A 24,151-nucleotide genomic window follows, 5' to 3' on the forward strand; every position below is an offset into this window, starting at 1 on the left:
TTATAGACCAGTAAGCTTAACATCCATCGTGGGGAAAATGTTTGAGGGGCTATTGAGGGACTATATACAGGAGTATGTGACAATAAATAGCATTATAAGTGACAGCCAGCACGGTTTTACTAAGGACAGAAGTTGTCAAACTAACCTAATCTGTTTTTATGAAGAGGTGAGCAGAAGTCTAGACAGAGGGGCCGCTGTGGATTTAGTGTTTTTGGACTTTGCAAAGGCATTTGACACTGTCCCCCATAGACGCCTAATGGGTAAATTAAGGACTATAGGTTTAGAAAATATAGTTTGTAATTGGATTGAGAATTGGCTCAAGGACCGTATCCAGAGGGTTGTGGTCAATGATTCCTTCTCTGAATGGTCCCCGGTTATAAGTGGTGTACCCCAGGGTTCAGTGCTGGGACCACTATTATTCAACTTATTTATTAATGATATAGAGGAAGGGATTAATAGCACTATTTCTATTTTTGCAGATGACACCAAGCTATGTAATATAGTTCAGACTATGGAAGATGTTCATGAATTACAGGCAGATTTAAACAAACTAAGTGTTTGGGCGTCCACTTGGCAAATGAAGTTTAATGTAGATAAATGTAAAGTTATGCATCTTGGTACCAACAACCTGCATGCATCATATGTCCTAGGGGGCGCTACACTGGCGGATTCACTTGTTGAGAAGGATCTGGGTGTACTTGTAAATCATAAACTCAATAACAGCATGCAGTGTCAATCAGCTGCTTCAAAGGCCAGCAGGATATTGTCGTGTATTAAAAGAGGAATGGACTCGCGGGACAGGGATGTAATAATGCCACTTTACAAAGCATTAGTGAGGCCTCATCTAGAATATGCAGTTCAGTTCTGGGCTCCAGTTCATAGAAAGGATGCCCTGGAGTTGGAAAAAATACAAAGAAGAGCAACGAAGCTAATAAGGGGCATGGAGAATTTAAGTTATGAGGAAAGATTGAAAGAATTAAACCTATTTAGCCTTGAAAAAAGACGACTAAGGGGGGACATGATTAACTTATATAAATATATTAATGGCACATACAAAAAATATGGTGAAATCCTGTTCCTTGTAAAACCCCCTCAAAAAACAAGGGGGCACTCCCTCCGTCTGGAGAAAAAAAGGTTCAAGCTGCAGAGGCGACAAGGCTTCTTTACAGTGAGAACTGTGAATTTATGGAATAGCCTACCGCAGGAGCTGGTCACAGCAGGGACAGTAGATGGCTTTAAAAAAGGGTTAGATAATTTCCTAGAACAAAAAAATATTAGCTCCTATGTGTAGAAATTTTTCCTTCCCTTTTCCCTTCCCTTGGTTGAACTTGATGGACATGTGTCTTTTTTCAGCCGTACTAACTATGTAACTATGTAACTATGTAAATATAAAAAAAAAATTCTGTCCTCAAGGCCAAAATTGGCCGTGTCCTTAAGGGGTTAAAGAGGATTGGTCACGAGTTTAATAATTCCCTATCTCCTAACTAAGGCCTCATTCACACGGCAGGGTTTCCCGGCCGGGTGCCGGCCGTTCATAAATCGGCCGGCACCCGGCTGCATTAGGAATAATAGACCCCTAATGGGGCTATTCACACGACCGATTTTTTGACGGCCGGGAAAACCGCCCGTCAAAAAATAGGACATGCTCTATTTTCGCCCGGGTACCCGGCCGCCCGGCTCCCATAGAAGTCTATGGGGCCGGGTAATACCCGGCCATCACCGGGATGTGTTCCGAGTGACGGCCGGGTTTTCCGGCTCTTGCGCTCTATCTCCTCCTCCTCACAGCGCAGAGTGCATGTGAGGAGGAGGAGTTGATGCCATTCTGACGAATTGCATCGCTGTACACGGTGTGGCAGGGCCGGGGTGTACAGCAGGTGGAAGGGAGCGCTGCGCTGGCTCCCTTCTCCTGCTTGTTTTAAAAGCGCCCTGGCACGGCGACACCTTTGATGGCGCCGCTAGCAGCTGCAGCAGCTACTGCTGCTGCTGCTACTACTGCAGCGACGCCACTATAGCAGAGCAGGGAGGTATCTCCCCGCTCTGCTATGTGCTAGCCGCACTTTAGCTCCTTGAAGGAGCGGAATCCCAGTGTGTTCGGGGATTCCGCTCCTGGACAGAGCGCTTGATGTCTCTGTCCATATCTGGGCAGTGACATCAGGGGAAACTCCTGAAGCGGAATCCCCGAACACATGGGGATTCCCCTTCAGGAGTTGCCGCTGATGTCACTGTCCGGATCTGCCCGGCCCGGCACGGATGCATAACTTTATGCAAACCGGCCGGGCAGAATGGCCGATTTTACCGGCCGGCACTCGGGCTCGGACGCGACCCGGTCGTGTGAATCCCGCCTAATCAAATAGCCGCTAAGATGCTGATAACTACAGTGTAATTTGTGTTTCGAAACGTTTATTATTTACAAAGTTATGAGCATTTTTCTAAATATGCTAATGTGGCTCTAATAGACAAATAGGAGGTGACTCGTTCTTTTCACTCTGGGCGAAGTAATGTTTTCTATAGGACGCTGTCCAATCCGCGTCATACAGTTCTCCTCTTCCCTGCCCAGCAACACAACATGATCATATAGTATACAACTTCCATTCTCGACTGTGTTTTCAACTGGTGATACCTCTGGTTGTTTCACAGCTAGAACTGTATCTTCCATGTGAAACCAGAACCACTGTTCTAGGTGGTCCGCAGCCCGGGATATGGCTATTTGAAGTGGCCCCCTTTCCCTCCAGCCTCTGTCTCTCACACTGTGTGGAGCAGCTTCATGCTGATAGGACAGCGTCAGAGGCTGTGAGGAGGCTCCACCTCAGGGGAATCGCTGCTGTTACCTCCCATTTGTCTAATAAAGGCTCATTTGCATATTTTTTTAAAAAAGCTCATAACTTTTAAAATAATAAACGTTTTGGGACACAATTTTCACTAGTATCAATGTGACAGCGCCTATTAGATTAGCTAAGAGATTGGACTTTTACTAAACTAGTGACAGGTCGTCTTTATTGGTGTGATCCAGTGTTATCTGAATTATAATAGAGGTTCTTTATTGTAATCCTGCCTGTGATGTGATGTCTGCTGACAGTAAGATTTCCTGATTTCGTTAGTAACATCGACTTTTTCACTCTTCACCTTGGTAGATGCCATAACTGCATTGTACGGGTCATTACGAATGTGGGGACACCCAATGTGTATATATTTTTAACCGTTTATTTACTTTTTCTTTAAAAAAATAATGGTTTATTGTATTTTTATGTGGTGTGTGATTATTGTTTTATACATAATAATTTTATTTTAAAAAAATATATATATATTCCCATTACAAATTATAAAGTAATGTCATATCTATTACATACATACATCACTTTTTTGACCGTTGCACAGAAAAGGCCAAAAAATATATAGACATAATGGACAATCCTGGGGGGACAAAAAGGAGGGAGCCTAGTACGGACTGTGGTGCCTACAGGGTTAAACGGGCAAGAACCGAGTTTTCCTCCATCCCGACTGTTAGTGGGGGGGGGGGGGGGGGGGGGGAGTGTCGCTGTCAATCACACTCCCACTGGTGATTGCGTGGGCATAACAGCTGTGCCCACACAATAACCATGTACTTCATATTGTGGGACGCTGCAGCAGTATCTCATCCTCAGTGTCTGTATAAAACATATGCTGTGTGAGGGGAGTGAATCAGGTTGCTATTTCTATGACTCGGCCTGTGTGTCAGAGTCAGGCCCCCTGCACACGACCGTGCCAATAATCACGGTGCACGATTACAGACACGGCCAGCCGAGGACAGTCAACCGCATTTCCGGGCCGTGCTACCATTATATAGTATGGGAGCACGGTGAGTAAAATAAAAAAATAGGACACATCCTATTTTTTTACGGATGCTCTCTACGGCCCGGACACCTCCCCGTAAATATACGGGAAGGAGTCCGTAAGTCATAGAAATGAATGGATCCGTAATTATGGTTCGTAATTACGGACCATAATTACGGATGAAATCCACGGTTGTGTAAATGGGTCCTCATGCTGTGAGAGGGGAAGGGGAGCAATAGAGGGAGGCAGCTGACAGGGTGGAGCACACAGCTCCACACTACAAAGACACCGCCCACTTGTCACAGAGAGAAAACAGAGGCACAGAAAAGGCCAAAAAATATATAGACTAGAAAAAACATTTCTAGCTGCACTACACCTTTTTTTTGGTACACTTTCCAATAAAAATGTTTTAGGATTCCACAAAAAGTTTTATAAACTGTAGCCCGATGAACACGTCAAACGTGTGTTAGGGCATTAGTAGCAAGGACCAGGCATAATTACATATGGGTAAGACCAATTTAGTTTAATTTTAGATTTGGATATTACTCCTTAGGCCCCCTGCACATAACCATAGTGGTTTTGCAAGTCGCAAAACCACAGCTATGTTGCGGTCCATTTAACTACAAAAAAAAAAGTTTGTTGTGTATCAACGTGTCATCAAGATTTACAGAACCGCAAAAAATAGCAAAAAAAAAAAGATTTTGCCAGTTTGTGAATCTGCAAATCCGGACAGTAAAATGATTTGTTCTGAGTTTTTGCGGTCCGGATTCGCTGCCCCAGCATTGATCAGTGAAAACCACGGTCGTGTGCATGGCGCCAAAGAAATGAATCGGTCCGCAATTCATCCGCAAAACTGCAGAAAAATTGTGGGCGAAAAAGCACGGTCGTGTGCATGAGGCCTAAGAGTCCGCTGATTAAGTTTGAATTTGCATCTTATGGATGGCGGTGGTTTGGCTGCATGTAAAATAGACCGCACTAAAGAATTAAGGGAGCACTTGAATGACGCATTGAATCGAAATGAGCGAAAGATTCAAGTTGAAAATCTTTACTGATATGAATTGCTCTGATGGAATTGTCCATAGATACTTGGCACAATTTTTAAAACCACCGATCACTCATCAGTGGTAAGAAAAATTGTTCTGTTCTGCCCAGCGTTTACAATGTGTAGCTTATATGGAGTACGTTTTAGAGTTAGGGAAATTCTACTATCGACATATACATGTAAAATGTACACACACCAGTACAACAAAATCAAAAGTCAGTACCCAAAAACTGATGTCCTGGACTACGGCAGTTCCTGCTAGAAGGATGTGCTATATACATTTGTCTTTGTGCACAGCCATATGGCACCCTATACATTCATGAACCTAAATGTTGACAGCGTTAACAAATATTAAACGCTATGTGTTTCATAACCCTATGTTTAAAGCTGAAGTCCCTTCTTAAAAGCTCCATCTGTGTTTTTCTCTTACCCACTTTGCCTCTTTAAAAACAATTTTCTACAGGGTCTTCTGAAAGCCCAATGTACTTATAGTGACATGAAAAGTTGTATGTAAAAAAGAAAGGTTCTGTGGTGTGTGTTAACATGAAAGCTTGGATTTATCTCTGGGGAATATATTCATACATAACCTGTCTAGACAGAGCAAAGTATCCCTGGCAGAGCTTGGATTGCAATCATTTGACAACCAAAACACCTAAACCAGGAGCTCTTTTTTTTTTTAAACCATTGTGGGCCTGACAGTATGCATTGCTATGTAAAACAGGTCTTAACAAGAACATACTGATGTACAGTTAGGTAAAGAATTATTTGTACAGTGACAGAAGTGTTGGCATTTTAGCGGTTTACCAAAACATATTGAATATACAGTTATATAATCAAAATGGGCTTAAAGTGCAGAATCTCAGCTTTAATTTGAGGGTATCCACATCCTAATTTGAGGAAGGCTTTAGGAATTACAGCTCTTTAATATCTAGCTGCCTCTTTTATAAGGGACCAAAGGTAATTGGACGATTATCTCAAAAGCTATTTAATGGGCTGCATGGGCTATTCCCTCGTTATTACATCATCAATTAAACAGGTAAAAGGTCTGGAGTTGATTCCAGGTGTGGAATTTGCATTTGGAAGCGGTTGGTGTGAACCCACAACATGAGGTCAAACGAGCTCTCAATGCGTCTAACCATCGTTAGACTGAAATAAATGTAGAAATCCATCAGAGAGAGCACAAATGTTAGGAGTGGCCAAATCAACAGTTTGCTACATTTTTGGGAAAAAAAGAGCGCACTGGTGATTTCCTGAACTCCAAAAGGCCTGGACGTCCACGGAAGACAACAGTGATGGATGATCGCAGAATCCTTTCCATGGTGAAGAAAAATTCCTTCACAACATCTACCCAAGTGAAGAGCACTCTCCTGGAAGTAGGTGTATCAGTATCTAAGTCTACCATAAAGAGAAGCCTTCATGAGAGCAAATACAGAGGGTTCACCACAAGGTGCAAACCATTAATCCGCCTCAAAAATAGAAAAGCCACATTAGACTTTGCCAAACAACATTGAAAGAAGCCGCCCAGTACTGTAACGGCATGAAACTAAGATCAACCTGTACCAGAATGATGGGGGAAAGAAAGTATGGAGAAGGCTTGGAACGGCTCATGAGCCAAAGCACACCACATCCTCTGTAAAACATGGTGGAGGCAGTGTGATGGCATGGGCATGCATGGCTACCAAAGGCACTGGGTCACTAGTGTTTATTGATGATGTGACTGAAGACAGAAGCAGCCGGATGAATTCTGAAGTGTTCAGGGATTTACTTTCTGCTTAGATTAAACTAAATGCAGCAAGGTTGATTGGACGTCACTTCACAAAACAGATGGACAATGACCCAAAACATACTTGGAAAGCAACCCAGGTGTTTTTAAGGCAAAGAAGTGGAATATTCTACAATGGCTAAGTCAATCACCAGATCTCAACCCGATCGAGCATGTATTTCACTTGCTTAAAGAGGCTCTGTCACCAGATTTTGCAACCCCTATCTCCTATTGCAGCAGATCGGCGCTGCAATGTAGATTACAGTAACGTTTTTATTTTTAAAAAACGAGCATTTTTGGCCAAGTTATGACCATTTTTGTATTTATGCAAATGAGGCTTGCTAAAGTCCAACTGGGCTTTTTTTAAAGTAAAAGTACAACTGGGCGTGTATTATGTGTGTTACATCTGGGCGTGTTTACTTCTTTTACTAGCTGGGCGTTCTGACGAGAAGTATCATCCACTTCTCTTCAGAACGCCCAGCTTCTGGCAGTGCAGACACAGCGTGTTCTCGCGAGATCACGCTGTGACGTCACTCACTTCCTGCCCCAGGTCCTGTATCGTGTCGGACGAGCGAGGACACATCGGCACCAGAGGCTACAGTTGATTCTGCAGCAGCATCGGCGTTTGCAGGTAAGTCGATGTAGCTACTTACCTGCAAACGCTGATGCTGCTGCAGAATCAACTGTAGCTTCTGGTGCCGATGTGGCCGACACGATGCAGGACCTGGGGCAGGAAGTGAGTGACGTCACAGCGTGATCTCTCGAGAACACGCTGTGTGTCTGCACTGCCAGAAGCTGGGTGTTAACGAACAGAAGTGGATGATGCCGATTCGTCAGCATCATACACTCCCATTCCTAACGCCCAGCTAGTAAAAGAAGTAAAAACGGCCAGATGTAACACACATAATACACGCCCAGTTGTACTTTTACTGTAAACACGCCCAGTTGTACTTTTGCAAGCCTCATTTGCATAAATACAAAAATGGTCATAACTTGGCCAAAAATGCTCGTTTTTTTAAAAATAAAAACGTTACTGTAATCTATATTGCAGCGCCGATCTGCTGCAATAGCAGATAGGGGTTGCAAAATCTGGTGACAGAGCCTCTTTAAGACAAAACTTAAAGGGAACCTGTCACCAGCAACTCACCCCTCATTGGCTGCTGCTGTCAAAAGTTCATTGCTGTTATCCCCTCTCCTAAACTCCTCCTCCCACCGTAAATAATGGTCTGCACATTTTGCGCCTTTTATGGTAATAATCGTGTGTCCCTTTGTGCGCACACACCAGAATAGGACATTGATGCGCAAGAGCGGGACTTTGTGTGTGCTGGGGGGAGACGAGGACTTGTCAATCAAAAGTAAGGAGGCGGGGTTAACTCGGAAAGGCTTGAGGAATGAAGATTTGACTCTTCAAAAGCAGATTTGACTCTTTTATGCTCATTAGCATACAGTGCAGGAACACAAAAAAATGGAATACTAAAGGAACAAAGCCTACTTAGAAGATAATTATAGGTTACATAGAAACGATTTTTCATGATTTTGTACCTTTAGTATTCAGTTTTTTAGTGTTCCCACACTGTATGCTAATGAGCATAAGAGTCATATCTTTGTTTGAAAAGAGTCATATCTCCATTCCTCAAGTGTTTCCGAGTTTACCCCGCCTCCTTACTTTTGATTGACAGCTCCTCGCCTTCCCCCAGCACACAAAATCCTGCGCTTGTGCATTGATGTCCTCTTCTGGTGCGTACGCACAAATGGACACGGGATTATTACGATAAAAGGCGCAAAATGTTTGAGGACCGTTATCTACAGTTGGAGGAGGAGTTTAGGATAACGGCAATGAACTTTTGATAGCAGCGGCCAGTGAGGGATAAGTAAAGTTCAATAGTTGAAATGCTGGTGACAGGTTCCCTTTAAGGGAGAAAGACCTACAAACAAGCAACAACTGAAGACAGCTGCAAAGGCCGGGCAAAGCATCACAAAGGAGGAAACCCAGCGTTTGGTGATGTTCATGGGTTCCAGACTTCAGGCAGTCATTGCCTGCAAAGGATTCTCTACAAAGTATTAAAAAAAAACAAGTTTTATTTATGGTAATGTTAACCCCTTCATGACTGCCATACGGCTATATACGTTCCAACTGCCGATGCCCCGTGCAGTTGCCACGTGTGTATAAACATTGACGGCCTTGAACGGGGTTTAATGAGTGCAGTGCTGCTTCAGTGTGAGCAGCGCTGCACTCTCACGTCTGCCAGGGCTTTAAAAGCCCCAGACTACACTCCCCACTGTAGATAGCACCACACACAACCCCCTGTAGATAGCGCAAAACCCTCTACAGATAGCGCTACCGAAGCTCCCTCTGGGAACAGAATCCCCGGGCAGCTCTCTGGCCGGGAATTCCACTCCTAGGAGCCCCCAACGTCTCTCCATCCCCGCTGTAAATGGTGCCCCCACTGTAGATAGCAACGCCCTGTAGATAGCACCACCTAAACTCCCACTAGGAGAGGCATCCCCGGTGTCAGATCGCTCTCTAGAAGCAGAATCCCCGTCAGAGAGACCCTGACGTCACTGTCCACCGTCAGGGGCTCTCTCTAGGAGTGGATTCCCCGGCCGACACTATGACCGGGAATTCCGCTACTGGAGAAGCCCCTGGCATCACTAGACAGTGAAGTCAGGGGCTACTCCTGGAGCGTAATCCCCGGCCACAGTGCTGCCGACGCTGAGGCAGGGGATTACGGCTTTAGAGTTAGCCCCTAGTGTTACTGTTCATATATGGACAGACATCAGGGGCTCCCTGTAAGAGCGGAATCCCCAGCCAGATGGATTCCACTCCAGGGAGCTAGAGTGGTGCTATTTACAGGAAGGGGGTGCCAATTACAGGGGGAGGGGTGCTGATACATACAGGTGGAATGGCGCGATCTACAAAGGGAATGTTGCCATCTACAGGGGGGTTGGACTATCTACAGGGGGGTGGCGCTATCTACAGGGGGGATGGTGCAATCTGCAGGGGGTGGCGCTATCTGCAGGGGTGTCACTATCTGCAGGGGGTGTCACTATCTGCAGGGGGTGTCACTATCGGCAGGGGGTGTGGTGCGGTCTACAGGGGGTGCGGCACTACTTGCATGGGCACTGTGGCATTATATGGGCACTACCTACAGGGGACACTGTGGCGATACCTACATGGGCACTATATATGTGGGCACTGGCACTATCTACAGTGGGCAATGTGGCACTATATATATATACATACATACATACATACATACATAATAAAGAAATGTATATAAAAAATTACAAAAAAAAGTGTCTTTTTCACATTTTTTGTGATTTGTCTGCTCATAATAAAAATGTAAAACATGGAATTAATTAAACTGATCTAGAAAAAAAGCCTTAGGTCTTGGTTGTGATATTAGTGTTCCCATTTCCAAGATTTCGGATTCCTGTTGGTGAATGGAAAGATTCACTGTTTATAGCCAGTGAACCTTTCCTGATTATGCCCAACTAAATCGTGCAGCTGTCAGATGGACATGATCCGGAAGATTTCAGAATGAAAACAATGAATGTTTCTGTTCACTAACAAAAAGCAGCGCTCTTAAATATTCTACAATGATTCCACTTTAATTCACATAAAACTTGAAATTCTCTTTGAGGCTGATACAGGAGAAGAAAAGCGCACAGTACCTTGAGTAGTTGTCTGTATTGTAAGTTTTCCTCTTGTTAGCGGAAGGAACTGATGTTGGGTTTCTAGCCATGCTTGGTGGTGTTTTTGACTTTAATGTCCCCCTAAAATTCAAACAAACAATGTTTAAAAATACTGTAGCAAAATATGACAGAAATATTTATTAAGAAGTACAATATTTCTGTAGGCGTTAGAGGTTTTCCGCTATTCACTTAAATGGGACTGGAACTGCAATCCCAGGCACAGCCGCTACGGATGTGTACAGCACTGTGCCTGGTAAAGTCCGCAGAGTATTATGATGAAGTGAACTTTGAAGTAACGGGGTAAAGTCATCACCAGCACCATTCCTCCTTGATGTGCCACCAACTCACAACATATGGTAAGTCCTGAATCAGAATATGACAATTTAGCGACCTGAAGATGACACCGGGTATTCAAGTCAAGTAGTACAAATTTTCAAAAGTCAAAATTCAAAAGCTGCGAACGGGAAGAGTCACATGACAGCTGCACACTTGCCTTTTCACCATATCTATTGGCGTGCAACTGTTGTCATACCCAAGTCTCTGTTGAATTAACTTCACAATAAGTCAGTGTCACAGTTGCATTAAAAGAGAATGTGACAGCAGTTTTGACCCCTCAAAACTGTTAACATCACTATAAAGAGGACGGGAAGAGCAGGGTTACCGTACCTGGGATGATGGTCATGCAGAATGACCGAGAAATCCAGGTTTTAATGTCCCCAGAACCACAATTGCAACTTCATGTGTAGTGTTCCGGGCTCTCTGAACTGAACGCTCCCCAGCCTTTCCCTTCTGTTTTGAGTGACAGCTCTAGCAGTCTTCTGATTTTAAGAATATATTAAAGAATTGCACAGAAAGCATTTCTCTATTATAATGTTACTAAAATTGCTCCCTCTAGTTGTAAGTATCATCCCATAATAACATACAGAGTAAGGCCTCATGCACACAAACTTATTTTTTCCCTCCCGTAAACACTGGCGTAAATACGGGTCCTTGGTCACACGTATTCGACCCGTATTGCACCAGTATTTACGGACCCGTGCCCGTAAATACGGGAGCCCCATAGACTTCTATGGGCTGCCCGTGCCATAATTACGGCCTAAAATAGGACATGTTCTATATTTTTTAACGGCCCGGGCACCTTCCTGTAAGCATACGGGGAGGTACCCGTGGCCAATAGAAGTCTATGGGCCCGTAATTACGGCCCATGATTACGGGCATTTTTACGTTCGTGTGCATGGGGCTTAACAGGGAATTTTAAGTTTCCTTTAGCCTATAGACTCTTAACCCTTTTAGGACCAAGGGTCTTCGATTCCTAAATGACCAGGCCAAATTTAAAGTTTTGGCATACGTTCTTTTACACAGTTAAAACTTTTGAAATATTTTAGATAACTTAACCATTTTTAATTTTTTTTAGAGTTCTTAATCTAACTAAGGCTCGGTTCACATCTGCGTCAGAGTCTCCGTTCTTTGCCTTCGTCGCAGATCCGTCAGGGTTTACCGAAGAAAATAGCTCAGCAAGCTGCGCTTTTGTGTCCCATAAAATCACGGACACCCTAACGGAACCTATTAAAGTCAATAGGTTCCGTCGGCAACTGGCGGTGTCCATTGGTTCCGTTAATCCCTTGTTCTGCTCCACTGACAGAGCAGAACAAGGGAATGACAACACAGGTGTGAACATAGCCTTACCTACTATTCCTGCCTGCCTATTGTAACACTAGGGTGCACAGGGAATACAAAGTATATACTTTCTATATACTTTGTAAATGTGTGTGTGTGTATGTGTACGTGTGTGTATATATATATATTTTGATAAGATAATGATGTCTAACAATTTCCTAAATATTCATGTAAGTGAACATTCATTATAACTTTGCAATGTTATCCCAGTCACAAGATCTCACTGCATCTAAAGCTCTAGGTAGAAGCCAAGCTGCCAAAGAAAGCAAATAGAGCGTGCCTTATAATAATAACACGCTAGAAAGAAGAATTAAGCAAGCCGATTCATTTAGCGTACCTGTTATATCATCATGTCACAGTAATACATTTTGCTTATAGAACGTAAACTCATATGGGCTGAGCTCCTACTTTAAGGGTTGTCTGGTTCAGAAAACTCATGTTCAAATACCTTTTAGGGAATTCTAAGTAAATTGAGGTGGGTACCCTGTTCAAGACCCTCATCTATTAGAGTATCATCTAATTGATAAAAGACAACTGAAATATGGTTATCCACTATCTACCAACCCTACATCTGGTGCAATGTGTTGACAATGGTGGATGTGGAAGAATTTGGTTCACTCTAAAACCTGTGTCGTTGCTTGCCATAGAAATCTCCCTATATATGTTACTGACTTCTAATGTCTATGATCATAGATATAAATGTTTAGACCTTCATTATCATTCTGTCAATATTAATCAATAGTATTTGGAGCTCTTGTTATAACCACATCACTGGGAATGATTGCTTTCAGAGATGCGGGTTGCGAGGGAGTCTCTGCTTGGAAACCCCATTTGCCAGATTAGCTGTTTCGGTGAAAAAACTTTGGAGGCTGTTGTGGGAGTTAGCAATAAAAGAAAAGTGTTTTGCCTCCACATATGCTTAGTTTGAGAGCTTAACATAACTAAGTAGGTTTATTATCTGAAGTCCTATGAAAAACTTTAGATAGAAGAAGCTGCTACAATGACTCGGCTCCACTACTTCTGTATGTGTAATGTCAGGTCTCCTCACTTCTTTCCTGCCTTCAGCTCAGTACCAGTTCAGCCCTCAACTGAATATCTTAGTCATCTAAGGCTCCTTTTACACAAGCAAATTTTTTGCCGCTAAAAAGCGCCAAATATAAAGTCGATCAGCGCTTGTTTAGCTCTATCTACAATGAGCAATCATCGGTACTGTATGTGACTGAACGATTATTAGTGCAATCATAGGAGCACATACAGGTTCATTATAGTCGAGAGCAGATATCTATTTACACGGGATGATGTGTTGCCGACAAACCAATGATTTTAATACCCGCATAAAAAATGTGGCAGCTGACAAAGGAGCGTTTGCTCATTTGTGGGTTGATCGCTGGGCACTTTTAGGTTGCGCTCACAAGTGGCGTACTTGCATTGTATTTCTGTAGTCCTATGGGAAAAATATTCAGAATATTTTTCCTATAGGCATACAATGCAAGTACGCCAAACGTGAGCTCACCCTTACACAGGCAATGATACGGAGCAAGTGTTCATACGAGCGCTTGTTCATCTGCCCACGTAAAAGGCTGTGGATGTGATGCCTGACAATCCGATAGAAAATGTTGTAGCTGCTAGGCAGTTATATCCATAGCAACTAGTCTGCTCTAAAGGTTGGCACTGTACTGACAGCATATAGAGGAATTACAGCTCGGCAGCAGTCAGGTCATGCCATTCCCCAATTTTTAAATAAAGTATATTGGTAGGTCTCTTGCTTTTTCATTCATGCAGCCTCAAACAACTCCTTTAATAATATGGCAATCCACCACAGAATAGGTGGTAAACATTTGATCGCTGGGAACCTCACTGATCGCTATAAGGGGGAGGGTCCTGAATTGACAGTTCTTCCTCATCAGCACAACCATGATAAGGAGGAGTTTAAACATGTGCGCTGCCGCTGAATCTACTCTGTGGGAATGACGGAAACAGCTTAGTACAGCGCTCCTTCTCCACACGTTCATGCAGTGAGGAGGAACAGAGGATATGTTACCCCCATTCTAGCGATCTCTAGTGATCAAACATTTATCACCTATCCTGTGGAAACCTTTACTATACTTTTAATTTACCTCCTAGATCTGTAAACACTGATGGATGAGGGAAAGATAGGGTAAAGTAAAAACAAAGTAAATTTTGGACTGCACCATATAGCATGCACTATAAATGTTTCATGTAAGCCTTCCATAGGCCAGGGCCAGCGTACAGTAGTAACATTGCGTAACGCACCTCTTAGGTCTGATTATGCTTTGTCCGTGCAGTTTTCTGCTTGGATCCTAATTGAACCAACAACCTACACATGTCAATGCAACACACATGATCGCCTATCCAATGAGAATTCACACTTTTTATTGATCAGGATGAAGGGGGATTAATAATGATTCTTATTATAAAACAAATGATCTCCAACTCTATATACAGAATTTATAATGAACAGCCCATAACTGCAGGTTTACTAAACTGTAGGGTGAAGAGTGACACCCAGAGGACAATCCATATATTAAACACAATAGTAAGTACAACGGATGTCAGATGAACAGAATTTTACATTCACTGTTTAATTAAATTCTCTATACTCTAAACCTATATATACTGCTCATGTAGTATAAGATGAATGCATATAAAATGTTAATTCTTAGGTGGAGCTGTGCAACCCACAAAATAAAGTAATCCTCATCTTTGACGGTCTTCTAGGAGGTTCTCAGTTTTAATAGTCCTAAAATCCAACATATCTAATAATCTGGCATCTCTCAGGTCCCATTAATGCTGGATTAAAGGAATTTTAATGTACAGTTTATTGTACTACACATGCCTTACAAATGGAGAAAACACTGAAAATAACGTACGTATATACCACTGTTGGCGGCTATCTCACTTTTAGGAGCATCAAACAATAGTGACCAATCTAAATTAACCCCTCCAAACAAATGACAGAAGACTCTGCTATATGTAAACGCTACGATCACTGGAAAGTTACATAGCGCTAAAAAATAACTTTTCATTCATAATGATTTAACATTAAAAATATACAATTTCATCATATAAATGATATAAAATCAATAAATTTAAGAAATATTGAAGTGCAATATATATTAGTCAGTGCGGGTGTTTAACCCTCCTACCATGATTCAGCCATTTTTTTCCCCTTTTAAACTAGTTCTGTCTCCATCTTGAGGAATATGACAAATTGCCCCGAAAAGGCCCTATGCAGGAACCTGTCACTAAAGTACCCCTATTATGCCCTGTCTTCCCAATGCGTTTCTTTCAGGGGTGTCCCAGAATTCCTTAGGGGAGCAAAGATGATCGCAACCTGCGTAAGACAACACACTCTTATTAGAGTGGACCTTCTACATCACATCGCTTGGAGTGGCAAGTGCCACTGTGGATGCCACACAGTCCGCTGTGGATGCCTGACCGCCCGTAGTCTCTGCCTTTTAGGAGCCTCAATAACGGCTATCGGCCTTTCAGGAGCTTCATTCCTGGAATTATAGGATCACACACACACCACAGAAAATTGTTCAGATGTAAGCCAACCCTAGTTCTCAATATCATGCCCCCAGACTTAGTGATGCAAATGAACCCTCAATACGTTCTAAATTGTATTGAACACAGCAGAATGTCCCCACACTAACTACTACATCACATACCACACAGATTTACCCAAAAATGTCCACTCGAAGTAACCATAAAATAATCACCAAAAGTGACACACAAAGTGGGTACTGCTACAGCAATGGTCATACAAATGTAGCGTGGGAAGTGCCCTTTAATACAACATTCTCATCTCCTCCATGGTCCTTCCAGAACAGTGCAATGAATATTGACTCTCTCATTGAATTCTGTTTGTCATGAGGTTGAGAATCAGGAGCCACAGGAAAGAGGCCAGCGAGCCAAATGTTGTGCCTGGGCCACACACTAGCCCCCTATGACTCCTAAAAATACCTAAGTATTATATGTAGTAGTATGGTGGGAAGGGAAATCAATAAATAGAAAAATGCTATTGCTATCTAGGGGACCCTGACAATATTATTTTCGGCCTGCCTCCAGAAGTGACGACTGATGTTGGAGACGAGAAACCGATGAAAGTGCTGAGATAGGAATGACATTCGGGCTTGCCTATGCTCAGTATGTTAAAGAACTAGGAATTTTTACTTTTTGCGTTTCGCTACTTGGAATATTTCTTAACGAGATTTCATTAGATTACATTGAAATCCTAATAATCTAGCATGCTGCCAGATTAACAAAAATTATCTGTGTATGCCCATGTACTCCCATGTGCCTCAGATCACACTAAATACTAATATATATACAGCAATGTAGGCCCTGGCATGGAGATGATGCAGATATACAGTATATATGTGTGTGGATGTATATCGATCCATCTATGACATAACAAGACCTCTATTATGATGGCACCAGCTTTGGGGACATCGGTGGCACTGTGAAGATGACGGACTGCAGTGGATAGTAGTGGAGCATAAACTTACCAGCTAGCTCATCCAGGTAGAACCAACACCAAGAATGTGTATTTTATGTCAAGTTTGATAGAGATATATGGAATTTTATGCTTCTAGTTTAACAGGAACTAAAGTTACCATATTTTTTAAGACTATAGGACGCACTGGACCATGAGATGCACCCATAATTTGAAGCAGGAAAAAAATAAAAATCTACTCTATATTTTCCATAGGTAATATTCAGGCAATAAGGCCCATATACAGTACCCCACCACAATGCCAGCCACAGTGATACATTATATTGGCAGCGATAGTGTCCTCACTTTCTCCTGAACTCACCAGACATCAGAGGTGTGGAGAGACAGGGGTTAATGGAGATGAATTTGCACAGGTCGCTGCTTGAGAGTTGACGCTGTTCATACAAGTGGCTAGAAAATCCTTGTAGATCAGTGCCTGCGCAGATTTACTGAGCTGTGTGTACAAATGTCTGTTATTTGCAAACTGAACAGTCTGATTTTATAGAAGTCTGGAAGATGGGACTGTTCAGTAATCAGATAACACACAGATTCTTTACACATGGCACAAGACCTGCTGCTCCCATAACATTGCACTGCAAGGACCTTTGAAACACGGAGCTCAGTCTCCTGCTTTTTTATACACTGGCAGCTGACTGTATTCGTACTATTAGACGCACCAGAAGATTACAGCTCAGTTTTTAGGAAAAAAGTGTGTCTAATAGTTGAAAAAATACAGTATATCTATACTCTCCCATAGAGTGCCAGAAACCTAGAGAGTTTTAAAGTGCAGAATGTCAGCTCAGATAAGCTGCCCTATCTGTGGTCCACATAAGGGTTTTAGGAGGACCAATAACGTTTATGGACCAATAAAGCGGACATAAAACGCTAATACGAGTAAAAAGAGCTGCTAAATATAATAAATAGACACGTATGTACGGATGGAAATGGTTTCAAAGGTTCCAAAAATTGTAGATATGTGATATAAAGTAGTTGTTTTACTTACTGGACGGCCAATAATCCCAACAAGGAACAGTCACCCTGTCCCCAACCTGAAGTGGCTGTTTACAGGAATTATTAGATTGAATTAACTCTTAAGGCCCCATACACACGACCGCAAAAAAACGTAACTGCGGACCACAATGCGGTCCTTAAATTACGGACCTGCCCAGTTATATTGGCCGGGAACAACTTTCCGTATCGCTACGGAAGGGTGTCCGTGCCATAGAACCGTGCCGGGAAATATGAAGAATGTCCTACTTTTCGGATTTTACGGGCCGTGCTCCCATATTTTGTATGGGAGCCCAGCACAAAAATGTGGCCCACAGGCATCGGCGGCCCGCGGGCCGAGATTATGGGCATGGCCGTGTCCATGAGGCCTAATCCATTTGTCACATCTTCTGCTGTCCGTGCGCCAGACAGGGAAATCTACGCCAGATATGAATTTCAGTTACTGGCGTAAATTATAGTAAATGTGTGGGGCTGCAGGTGAACCCGCCTCCTTTTTTAAACCCCACCCACTTTTTGTTAAATGGTGTGAGCGACGTAAACGCATCATAACTTGTAAATCTGATTGAACAGTATTAATAGTAAACAGGATGCCATAAATAGCTCTTGTATTATGCGGACAATAATTAGGAAATACCGATAGCTCTGACAGGTTATTAATGAAAGTTGCCGTTTGTAAAAAGGATTAATTCTGATAAAGTAAATCCAGGTCTTTGCTTCCTTAAGAAATGGTTATATAAACCTGACAGTCCCGTCACCATAAAGACATCACCATCACCACCCCCACCATAACAACGTACACACTATAAAGACAATTACAATGTTACCTAATTCCTTTTATATAGACTTTCTGCAATATTTAAAGAACCTACCCAGTCTGAGGACTTGATATGGCGGAATTTTTATGGGCTGGCGAATGTGTCTGAAGACGGTTTCCGGTTAGTGCAGCGCTCACTGCTGGTTTTCCTGATGGTATACCTACATGACACAAAATGTAACATATAGAGGCAATGCTGGAATTGAAGCAAATCAATGATGTCTCCCCCATGCCAGTAGACCCTCACTATTCCGCTCTATAAGATATACCAGGGAACGACACTGCTTTTTTGCAAAAAAGCTTCTACATTAAAAGGGATCTGGATCAATGTTGTAAAGCCAAGGAGATTCAAATGCACAACCAGATGAAATTGGTTAATCCATCCTATACATCCACATAAATGGAATGGGATGGGCTATGGGAGGAGATACTGTATATCAAAACTGGTGCAAAGTAAAAGCGGAGTTGTTGTCCATGGCAACCAATCAGATTTCACCTTTCATTTTTCAGAGGCCTTTTAGAAAATAAAAGTAACAAGCTGATTGGTTGCCATGGGCAACTACTCCACTTTACCTTTTTTATCAGTTTTGATACATCTCCCCCATTGGGCTGTATTACTTCAGTACCCAGACACATGTTCCGGTGGATCCCAAACCTACTGCACAGTGATGCTTAAAATATTTTGCTATGAAAACTATTAATACATTTTGTTAGGCGTCGTGAATATTAAGACATGTTACTTTACTCACCCTGAATTTACCCATGACTTTGTAACACTATTGAAGATTAGATATTCAGCAAAATGTCCATACCACTACTACACATGTAATGTAAAAATACCGAAGGTTATAGTAACTCTTGTCGAGTACATGCTGACAGGATCACCCACTAGATAACCGCACGGCACAGTGTGAAGTGTACGATTGGTACAGATCTGATTTATAAAATATTTAATGGGGAGAAAACCATCACACATAAATCCATGTGATCAATATAGAATGCCTTAGAGGTTATTGGAAGACAAAACCCAATACTAAAATGACCTTAGAGTTTACAGCGTTCAGCAAGAACATTAAAACCATCAGATCTATTGAATTTGGAGGCCAAGTCAACATCTTGAACTCTTTGTCATGTTTCTCAAACCGCATTAACCTGCTGCAACCCCGGGGGCACTGACATTATGGAATACTGCTGCCATGAAGGACTTGGTCTGTAACAATGTTTAGGAAGGTTGTACATGTCAAAGTAACATCTACAAGACAGGACCCAAGGTTTTCCAGCGGAACATTGCTCAGAACGTCAGACTGCCTCCGCCGGCTTGCCTTCTTCCCATAGTGCATCCTGGCGCCATTTCTTCTCCAGGTAAGTGATGCTTAATGTGATTCATCAGATCAGGCCACCTTCTTCCATTGCTCCATGGTCCAGTTCTGATGCTCACGTGGCCATTGTAGGCGCTTTTAGCGGTAGACAGGGGTGAGCATGGGCACTCTGACCTGTCTGCGGCTACGCAGCCGTATACACAGCAAGCTGTGATGCATTCTGTGTTGTGACCCCTTTCTATCATAACCAGCATTACCTTTTTAGCAATTTGTACTTCAGTAGCTCTTCTGTGAGATCGGTGAGATCGGTGTCACCGGTTGTTCTTACTTGGGCCACTTTTGGTAGGTACTATTCACTGCAAACCGGGAACACCCCACAAAACCTGCCATTTTGAAGATACTCTGACCCAGTCGTCCAGCTATCAAAATTTGGCCCTCATCAAAGTCATTCGGATCCTCACACTTGCCCATTTTTCCTGCTTCCAACACATCAACTTCAGAACTGACTCTTCACTTGCTGCCTAATATATCCCACCCCTTGACAGGCGCCATTATAACAAGATAATCAGTGATAGTCACTTCACCGGTCAGTGGTTTTAATGTTGTGGCTGATCGATGTCAACTGAAGAGCAGAAGGAAAAACAAATAAGCCACAGCATTAATATTTTACAATACAGAGTTGGGTGGCAGGAGCGGAATCCTCAAACCTTTATTTTTATCCCTGTTAGGCGCACAGACATAATGTTCCTACACATAAATAAATATGTATCTGTCTCCTCCCAACCGATGATGAATATTTTATAGCCAGAATACGGAATTATTGTATTATAGTTGCCACTACTATTATTGTGTTGCTCATTATTATTATTTAATTTTTTTTACTATATTAGTGAAACCAAAACTACTCATTATTATTATTATTATTATATATTTTTTTACTACATTATTGAAACCAAAACTACATTAGGAAACCCAAATAACGTCAGTTCCAACGGAAATCATAATGTTACAACCGACATGCAGAACCTGGCCGGAAAATAAGTACCTCACTGAATAAAAAAAGAGCTCCTCGCAATTGGAGAACAGTTGATTCCGACAATCAGTTGGGATGTTCTTACAGCATATTTTGGAATTTGTTGGGGGACCCCACTTTATGATTAAAAGGCATATGTAGAACATGTAGGCATCACTATTTAATGTGTCACTGGCAGTAAGAGAAGAATCCAACGCGGTTGTTCATTTTTGCCTTCCTCTTGTCCATCAAGTTCGACCTATTATCCTGAAGTGTTGATGTTGATTTTTTTTTTATTCAACCTTACTACAGTATGTTAACACGTTTGGCTTAGTTTACACTAGCATCATGGCACCCGTCCTTACAGGATCAATAAGGGATATGACCCTCGTTGACTTATAATCCGGTATTCATTTATTTTACTGGATACAATAGTGCAACATGTTATGCTATTATGATGATCAAAAAGAAAGAAAAAAGTGATGCAGCCGTGAGCAGAGTCTTAAACATTTTAAGTAGGTATTCACACGGTGCGGTTGTGCAGCATTTTTCCTGCGAGGCCGATAACCACACAAAACTGCATGCGGTTTACCGCAATTTGCCACGGTTTCTGTACTCGCTGCGGAATTGCAGCTAATCGCGGTAAATATGTATGCGGTTTTGCCTAACGGTTCTTGGACGCGCAGCACAACCGCACTATTTGAATACACCCTAACATATTATTACATAACCATTTTGGATTTATTTCCAGTTCCATTGCAGAAATTCTAGAAGGATTTCCAATACTTCGGGGTCAGCCTGACTTGTATGATGAGAATATCATAATAAACTGCTGTCAGCAGTGGATAATATAATATTATATTGAGAATCCTGCAGGTCTGTTACTATAAGGACATACAACATAGATTAGTTATACTTAAAATGTCATACCTGAAGCTGGTTTACCCAAGTTAGGTGGTTGCGGTAAGCGGGAATTTGTCGTGGACACAGAGGCCGGGGAATTAGTCTTCTTAATAGACGGGGGCTTAAGCTATAAAGACAGTTACAGATAAATGTTATATACAAGAAGTCATCTAAAAAGGTTATTTTACAAAAAGAACAATTGCTTATTGTAGGTAATTCACCTCAAAATTCAAAGCTGCTATGAAGCCAAACCGCATCAGTACATTTACAAAGGTGTTATGGACATCGAAGTTACTTTAAACCCCAATGGGATCTCATAAATAACGTTAAAGGCTTTGGACCGTATTGGTTTGTGTAGATCTCCTATGCAGTCCTAAGTGTCTCCATGGTTACAGACTACAAATTCTGTGTAGTCTGATCCTGAAGTTGTGTTTCTCTCTTCATCTCCTCTTACACGGACTTATCAAGAAGAGGGAAGTAACACATGACTGCGGATCAAACTAGACACAGGATTTGCTTGTAGTCTGTAACAATAACATCAATTCATTAATAGAAATATATAATGTAATCCTATAGTGAACAGTGTTCTTAGTAGAGTGGTTGAGCTTTGATGCAAGTAAACCACTCCAGCTAGGGTACTGCCCTACGATGAAAGCTCAGTAATACAAGACCAGAGCTGAAGGAGACTCTCCCTGATATGCGCCATATAATTAAAGCACAGTTACCGTTTCAGCAAATAAATGTGATTTTTCTTTTTTTTATATATAATAAAAAATGATACAATTTTCCAATATACTTTTTGCATCAATTCCTCCCAGTTTTAAAAATCTGATTGCTGTCAATTAAAAATCTGTCCTGGTCATGTGATGATCTCATAGGCGATTGGCTACTTTAAACAGTGATTCCCAACCATTTTAGCATTCGGAAAAGTCTTGAAAAAAAGGCTTCTCTCGAAGAATCCCTACATAATCATTTTTTCCCATGATGTTCCATGATATAAAAGGTTAGGCATAGGCTGCACTAGAAGAAAACAAAGAAGGTTCCTATTGAATGACAGCAAGCAGAGATCTTAAAAACCGTGAGGAATTGATACAGAAAGTATATTGGAAAATATTTTTTGTCAGTCAGAATAGCGCAGTCTGCTACACCATTCTCATGGTAAGCCAGGAAAAAAAACATGACAGATCCCATTAAGAATCAATGCATCCATCTCGATTTGTTTTTAACAGATCAGTCAGCGATCAAACAGAAATGGATCTCCAAATCCCTGCATAGATATACACTTGCCACTAGAGGGAGTACTGCATGCTGTTTTATTATTGAGTTCAATGTATATCCGTTATGCAGTAAGCTCCTCACTGACCCGTTTAAATGTCCTGTACTACAGACAATGTACTGCTGAATCCACCTATTCTCAATGAACCTTCTGATCAGCCCCTTCCTGATGCAATTCATTTTTTTAGTAGGGACTAAAAGGCAGGGACTAAAATTAGGGACTAAAATTTAGATTCAATTAGCGCTTCAGACATGAAAAGATAGGGATCTTTTCATGTCTGAAGCGCTAATTGAATCTAAATTTTGTGTGTTTCTGGTCTCCTAAGAAGCTACCGCACATTTTTATTAATGTAATTACGCCAATTTAATTGCATTGAAAAGAAGGGAGCTCAGGATGAGCACCATATTCATCAAGTTCCCGGACACCTTTTTTTCTACACAAATTTTTAATTTATGTTGAGAAAAGGTGGCGCCTGCCAATCGCACATTGTGAACCTTTTGTATGCTAGGTAGAACCTGGCGTATCTCAGATGCTGTGCCATTTTTCTCAATCAGCGTATACACTTTATTGTCAAATATGGCGCATACTGGGGTCCTGAGTTCAAATCTAACCAAATCTGTATGCGGTCTTGTATGTTGTGTGGGTTTCCTACGAGTTCTCTGGTTTCCTGTAACACTCCAAAAACATATTGATGACTTAATTTGTTTCTTATGTGCGTGTGTGAGAAAGGGGACTAATTCAGGACTGATGACAATCTCAGAACGACTCTGCGGAATAGGTTGGCGCTATATAAGCAACAGGAAATAAATGAATACTGGCGTACAACTTGGCAAATTGCCAGTATTAGTAAACATGTCTCATTGTGTTCTCTGAGGCTACGTTTAGAAATTTTCTGCAGCAGAATCCAAATGTGCAAAATTCTGCAACAAATCCACATCAGAAAGGGCATGAGATGGGTTTGAAAATCTGCACAGATTTTTTTCCATCACATGTGAATGAGGCTTTGTTGCAAATTTTCCATGTGGCATACACGCCAAACCTGACACATCCGGACATGGCATTAAAGCCCCCCCTGGTGGATAAGGCAGATGACGCTGTTCAGTGCAAAATCCATACACGATATTCAGACAAACTAATTGAATTACCTGAGTCCGGGGAATTGCTTTCACTTTTGTATCTCCGCCTAATTTGCCTTTATTGGTTACGCGAGCGGCTTGTTCCTTGCAGAAGCTGATGTGCCTGTCAGCAGCATTCTCATTAAACCTTCTCTGACAGTATGGGCACTGAACGTAGTCTAAATAAATAAAGCAGGA

At 42.0% G+C, this 24,151-nt stretch overlaps 1 protein-coding gene across 3 annotated transcripts in view; it reads right to left on the minus strand.

The window, feature by feature from the left end:
• The window catches only part of ZC2HC1A (zinc finger C2HC-type containing 1A), a 68,291-nt gene that overhangs the window by 16,618 nt on the left and 27,522 nt on the right, over positions 1-24,151 (minus strand). For all 3 annotated transcript variants that reach the window (XM_075826099.1, XM_075826098.1, XM_075826097.1), the window contains exons 5-8: positions 23,984-24,132; positions 21,590-21,689; positions 18,384-18,489; positions 10,290-10,391 (exon numbers count right to left, since the gene is read on the minus strand). In XM_075826099.1, coding sequence (XP_075682214.1) covers positions 10,290-10,391; positions 18,384-18,489; positions 21,590-21,689; positions 23,984-24,132 — 457 coding nt within the window. The remainder of the gene's footprint in view (positions 1-10,289; positions 10,392-18,383; positions 18,490-21,589; positions 21,690-23,983; positions 24,133-24,151) is intronic.

This window comes from Rhinoderma darwinii, chromosome 5, assembly GCF_050947455.1.
Source record: "Rhinoderma darwinii isolate aRhiDar2 chromosome 5, aRhiDar2.hap1, whole genome shotgun sequence".
NCBI classification, from domain to species: Eukaryota; Metazoa; Chordata; class Amphibia; order Anura; family Rhinodermatidae; genus Rhinoderma; species Rhinoderma darwinii.